The sequence below is a fragment of the Vigna unguiculata genome, chromosome 3, assembly GCF_004118075.2.
Source record: "Vigna unguiculata cultivar IT97K-499-35 chromosome 3, ASM411807v1, whole genome shotgun sequence".
NCBI lineage: Eukaryota > Viridiplantae > Streptophyta > Magnoliopsida > Fabales > Fabaceae > Vigna > Vigna unguiculata.
Genome location: NC_040281.1, coordinates 9814654 through 9821629, shown reverse-complemented (window position 1 = coordinate 9821629; position 6976 = coordinate 9814654). Strand labels below are relative to the sequence as shown.

General features: G+C 33.6%; 1 protein-coding gene across 1 annotated transcript; it reads right to left on the bottom strand.

Annotated features, from left to right (window-relative positions):
- On the bottom strand, positions 1–453 carry LOC114178888 (stress-related protein-like). The gene has a single exon (XM_028065024.1). It carries the CDS (start codon positions 451–453, stop codon positions 1–3), a length of 453 nt encoding a protein of 150 aa, XP_027920825.1.
- Between the last annotated feature and the right edge of the window lie 6523 nt (positions 454–6976).

Below are 6976 nucleotides of genomic sequence, written 5' to 3'. Positions count from 1 at the left end.
TTAACTATGGAAGGGGATTTGAGGTACTCGTTTATCGCTAAGCATCCTCGCTATCCTCTCCGGTGGAACCAATGCCGGAACCCTACAACTCTTCTTTGCCGCCGTCACAATTTTTTCGTTGTACTTCTCCGTCCAACACGACGTCTTCGGCGCCGGAGGGAACAGCCGCTGCCTTGCCGTCTCCGCGCAGTGCTCCACCTTCGCCCCGAACCTATCGTATGCCTCCATCGCCACCGGTTTGCACTTGGAGTAGACGGCTCCGGCGATGTCGGAGGCCGTGGTCCGGGAAGGCGCTGGAGGATGCTGTACGGGGGAGACGGAGCAATCGGCAATGCGGAGGAGCTCGTCGGGAACCAGGTGGAACTTTTCGTATATTGGACCAATGAAGCTCTTGACGGTTTCCTCAACGGTGCGGACGCTGGTGCAGTCCCTGGAGACGGCGGCGTAGCGCATTGTGAGAACTTTGACGGCAAGTTGATTATCCACCTGAAATTAATTCTAAAATTGAAAGAAAAATAAATAAATAATAAATATGATTATAAGGAAAGAAAAAGGAGAATTAATTAAGATGAATAAAAATAGAAATGAAAAGGTAGAGGTGAGTTTATGATTTGAAAGAATATAAGATTTAGGCTATTTATGGAGAGAGCCATAAATAGTTTGCTATTTCAATATGCCTTGTTATATTAATGTTGGTTAGAGGAAGGAACTCATGTAAGTTCAAGTATGCACCTTATTCACACAATTAAAAGACTATGCAAATTCATACAATACAATATAATATATATATATATATATATATATATATATATATATATACTAATAATACAAAAATAAATTATAAATCACTGTACTTTGATATTTAAATTTGTATAAAATACAACACTGATAACTTGAGTTCCGTTTTGCAAATTAAATAATAAATATTACAATGCAAGCATTTGAAATTAAATAAATAAACATCGTATTTTTTTTTTTATCAAATGTTTAGCTAATGTTCATTACGTATAATACATCTCATACAAATTCAAATATAATAATATGACCATTTCATACGTTGAGAATACAAATGAAAATATCACATCAACGTGTAACTCACTTTTATTAACTGTAATATTGACTTTAAATAGTTAATAAACATTTCGTTTTTGATTGATATACCCCTTTTTTTTTTTTTTTAAAGATGTCACTTCCATTATAAATAGTTTGCATGATCAACTCATAGTAATTCACTGGTAATTTCTAAATTTTTGATGTCTAAAGAGTCTTATTTTGCAGAAGAATTGAAAGTAATTTCTAAATGGGTTAATATGTTTGACAATTTGACAAAAGGAAAAATTCTAATACGGAAAAAGACGATAAGTCGATTCAAACTACATGAAAATCCTGATAATGGTAGATCAAAGAGAGTTAATACTAAATTTGATGAAAGATGAAGGGGGTGATTATGATCATCAATAAAATCAATTAGTCTATATCTTTCATTGACTCTTTTAACTTTCATTCTTGCAGCACATCCTGTTCTTGTCTCCGGTCGAGGATTAATGGTCTTAAAGTCCATTTTATCTACTTTTGATATACCTTCCTTACAACAAACATATATGTAAGAAGTAATAGACTCATCTTTCTTACTCTTGGTATGACAGTGTTTTCTAACTCCAAAACATTTGTTACCACCATAGTTAACCCTAAACTTCCATGCATCTTTTAGATTATCAAATTCAAGACTAACTTTAAAATTCAAACTTGTATTCATGAATTACTCCTAAAAAACATGAATAAAACAAAAATAATTTATTAACCTAATTATAAAAAATAGAGACATGAATATTCTTAAGGAAAATCAGTATATAAAGACAATGATATATAATATATATTTTTACAGTTAAATGTATATCGAAGAAAAAAGGAAGATACAAATTACAATATTAAGAAGTTACCTGATAGTTTTTGAAGACGAAAGCACTGCACTGCAACAATATTGTTTCATCCATTTAAGGGTTTTTATTAAAGTAAAATGAAACGTTCGTAATTAGAATATTGCACTGCCCCAATTAGAAATCTCATATCAGTACATAAATAAAACAGTTCGTTTTGTGTAATCATTAAAACTAAAAATTATATTTTATTAATTAAGTGGGATGGCACCAAAACGTTTTGGGAGAACAGTAGGGGGCACATCACTATTTCTCCCAGTAGAGAAACTGAACCTAAGGAAGTGATGAGTGAAATAAGAGATACATATTCTTCTATTAAAATTAAGAGAAACATTTATAAAAAAAAATGTCTAACAAAAAAAATTATGTAAATCATAATGTTTGACTCTTATATTTGTTTATCTTTATTGAAAAATGAAACTTTTAATTATGATTCATCAATAGATAAGACAAATCTAAAAAATTTCATTGTCATCTCATAAAGAGTCATCTTATTCATAATTTAGTTTTCTCTTGTATTTTGATGAATTTTCTGAAAGAATACAAAAACTATTATAGACAAACTAAATCTCCCATCTTTACATGTCATCTTTTTTTCTTCAAATAATAATAAAATAGATACTTCAATTCCTTTCACAACAAAAATAACATAATTGTAAAAGGAAAATGATAAACTGACTCCATATTCTGACCCCTTTTTTGACTCCATGAGGTGGCATGCATATGTAGATTTTATTTTTTAAATTAAAATTAATTTTATAAAACCATTTTCCATTCAGACGTGGCTTTTATATTTTTTTATTAAAACTTCTTTTGTAGAAAGACGTTATGGAGAGTAGGTGTGGACGTGAAAATTGAAAGGGTGAGAAAGTAGGTTTTCTTTGCGCGGAGCAAGCAAAAACGAAGAAAGGGAAAAGAAAGAAAGAAAGGAAAATGGAAGAAAGGAGAAAGGAAGAAAGGAGCAAAAGGGAGAAGACGTGCGTTGTAGTGAAATCGAAGAAGAAGAAGGGAGAAGAGGTGCGTTGTAGTGAAATCGAAGAAGAAGAAGGGAGAAGACAAACCTCGCAGAGTTAGGGTTTTTGGTGTTTTCCATTGTTCGATTCAGCATCGTGGTTTGTAGGTCTGGTTTTTTTTTTTTTTTTTGCGGTTTTGTGGTTCACCAACAGTTTTGTGGTTTTTTTTTTGAAATCGTCGTTGTGGGTTTTTTGGTTAAGGAACTGAGATTTTGTTTTGTTTTTGCTGGCATAGTCGACCGAGTCATTCTTTAAAGGCAAATTTAAGATCTATCTTGTACAGGTGAATGACCACAACATTGTAATCGAAGAAGAAAAAGGGAAAAGACAAACCTTGCGAAGTTAGGGTTTTTAGTGTTTTTCGTTATTCGAATCAGGCGGTGGTTGGTAAGTTTGGGTTATTTTTTCATTTCTGTGACTTTGGTGCTTTGATAGGTGCATGAATACTAGTTTTCTGAATAGGTTGATTAAAAGTGTCTTATTTTTTTTTTTTGATGACCTGTGTGCAAATAAGTGATGACCTGTGCTGCATTTTTTGCAATCATGTGGTATGACTCAATTTTTTGAACTCTCATACTATAGCAGTCAATACGTGTTTTTAAGGTGATTCACTTTGGATAATCTCTGTTGATTCGTAATTATTTCCTTCATGTGGTCATCCACAAGTGGATTAAATATGTCTGATTTGTTGGTGATGACTTGTGTGCACCCAAGTGATGACCTATGCTACATTTTTTGCAATCATGTGGTACCACTCAATTTTTTAAACTTCCATATTATACCAGTCAATAATTGATTATGGGGTGATTCACTTTGGATAATCTGAGTTGATTTGTAATTATATCTTTGATGTGGTTTCATAGCCAAGTTGATTAGACTTCTATGATGTATGAGTGATGACCTGTTTGTTCACAAGTGATGATCTGTGTTGAATTTTTTGGAAGCATGTGGTTTGACTCAATTTTTTGATCTTTCATGTCATACCAGTCAATAGTTGATTATGGGGTGATTAAGTATGGGTAATATGTGTTGCTTTGTAATTATTTCTTTCATGTGGCTTCATACCCAAGTGAATTAAACTTGTCTGATTTGTTGGTGATGACCTGTTTGCTCACAAGTGATGATTTGTGTTGAATTTTTTGGAAGCATGTGGTATGACTCAATTTTTTTATCTTGGGATGATTAGCTTTGGGTAAACTGTGTTGATTTGTAATAATGTCTATCATGTGGTTTCATACTCAGGTTGATTAAACTTGTTTGATTTTTTGGTGAAGACTTGTGTCCACACTAGTGATGACCTCTGTTGTATTTTTGCAAGCATGTTATCAATCAATTTTTTTTATCTTTCTTGTTATACTAATCAATTCTTGTTTATGAGGTGATTAACTTTGATGCATCTGATCAAGTTACAGTTATATGTGTTCCTTTGTAGATATGTGTTTGATGAATTTCTATGAACTTGGTATGTTATTAGAAATTTGAAGTAAGATGTCTAGTAAACGTCAACGCAAATGTAGTCCGGAAGCAGGCAATAAAGGGAAGAAGATGAAGGTGGTGAAAAATGCTGGAAGGATGCAATGCCAACACTACTTTCATCCCTGGCCCTATTGGACATGCCCAGACTGTTCTGGATAATATATCACTAACTTTTGTTCTGGATAATATATCACTAACTTTTATCCAGAACAGTCTGGGCATGTCCAGCAGGGCCAGTGATAAAAGTAGTGTTGGCATTGCACCGTTCTAGCATTTTTCACCACCTTCATCTTCTTCCCTTTATTGTCTGCTTCCGGACTACATTTGTGTTGACGTTTACTAGACATCTTACTTCAAATTCCTAATAACATACCAAGTTCATTGAAATTTATCAAACACATATCTACTAAGGAACACATATAATTGTAACTTGATCAGATGCATCAAAGTTAATCACCTCATAAACAAGTATTGACTAGTATAACAAGAAAGATAAAAAAAATTGATTGATAACATGCTTGCAAAAATACAACAGAGGTAATCACTTATGTGGTCACAAGTCGTAACCAAAAAATCAAACAAGTTTAATCAACCTGAGTATGAAACCACATGATAGACATTATTACAAATTAACACAGTTTACCCAAAGCTAATCATCCCAAGATAAAAATTTTGAGTCATACCACATGCTTCCAAAAAATTCAACACAGATCATCACTTGTGAGCAAACAGGTCATCACCCATAAATCATACAAGTGTAATCAACTTGGGTATGAAACCACATCAAAGAGATGATTACAAATCAACAAAGATTATCCAAAGTGAATTACCCCATAATCAACTATTGACTAGTATGACATGAAAGATCAAAAAATTGAGTCATACCACATGCTTCCAAAAAATTCAACACAGGTTATCACTTGTGAGCAAACAGGTCATCACCAATAAATCATACAAGTGTAATCAACTTGGCTATGAAACCACATGAAAGAAATAATTACAAATCAACACATATTACCCATACTTAATCACCCCATAATCAACTATTGGCTGGTATGACATGAAAGATAAAAAAATTGAGTCAAACCACATGCTTCCAAAAAATTCAACACAGATCATCACTTGTGAGCAAACAGGTCATCACTCATACATCATAGAAGTCTAATCAACTTGGCTATGAAACCACGTCAAAGAGATAATTACAAATCAACTCAGATTATCCAAAGTGAATCACCCCATAATCAATTATTGACTGATATAATATGGAAGTTCAAAAAATTGAGTGATAGAACATGATTGCTAAAAATGCAGCACAAGTCATCACCAACAAATCAGACATGTTTAATCCACTTGTGGATGAAACCACATGAAGGGAATAATTACAAATCAACACAGATTATCCAAAATGAATCACCCCAAAAACACGTATTGACTGCTATAGTATGAGAGTTCAAAAAATTGAGTCATACCACATGATTGCAAAAAATGCAGCACAGGTCATCACTTGGGTGCACAGAAGTCATCACAAAAAAAATAAGACAGTTTTAATCAACCTATTCAGAAAACTAGTATTGGTTGATTAGAAAGCTATTTTTACTTCAACTTAGACTAATTTCACATCCAAAGTAAACCCAACAATGAACAATCATCAACTTCAAATGCAAAAAAAATCAAAACTTTGGGTTTGTTAAACACTACAACAAACCCTAAGACAACAAATAGAGAAAAAAAATCGTCATACCTCCAATCTCGTATAACCACCGTCGTTTGTAGAACTGCAACCTTCGAAAACAATGGTTGAACAACCAAAACCCAATTGAGGAGACGCTTTGTCACAACTCCCTTTCACAGCAAACGCCCGTCGTCAATAAAACTCCGTCGTGAACAAATCCCGTCGTCAATAAAGCCCGTCGTCCGCAAACCCTAAGCCTTTCAAGGTTTAGTCGCGAGAGAGATTCCGCCACACTGTGCTATCTTCTGCGCTCAACGTCTTTTGCTATCTTCCTTCGCCAGACGAACCAAAATCGTTGTCGTTGCCAGTGACAAGAGAAACTACGACTGCGCGAAGAGAAGGGGGTGAGAAGAGAAACTACGACGGAGTGCGGGGGAGAAAGAAAAAACTCTTCAAATTTTCGAGTAAAAAACCCTTCGCCAGACAAACCACTCCTTACCGGTGAGAAGACAAACGACGACTGTGCGGAGAGAAAGGGGTGAGAAGTTTCTCTTCGAGTGAGTGCACGAGAGAAAAGAGATTTTCCTCAAATCCTCAAGTAAAAGCCACGTCTAAATGTAAAATGGTTTTATAAAATTAATTTTAATTTAAAAAATAAAATCCACCTATACATGCCACCTCATAAAGTCAAAAAAGGAATCGGAATATGAAATAAGTTTATCATTTTTCATTGTAAAAATAGCTTAAAACCTATGTTTTGAAATAATGATGCTTGATATAATCAACCTTTATAATAAACCTTTATCCACCAATTATCAGTTAATAAAATCTAGTTCATCGCACTATATTAATAAAAAACTTTGGATTTTTTTTTTCAT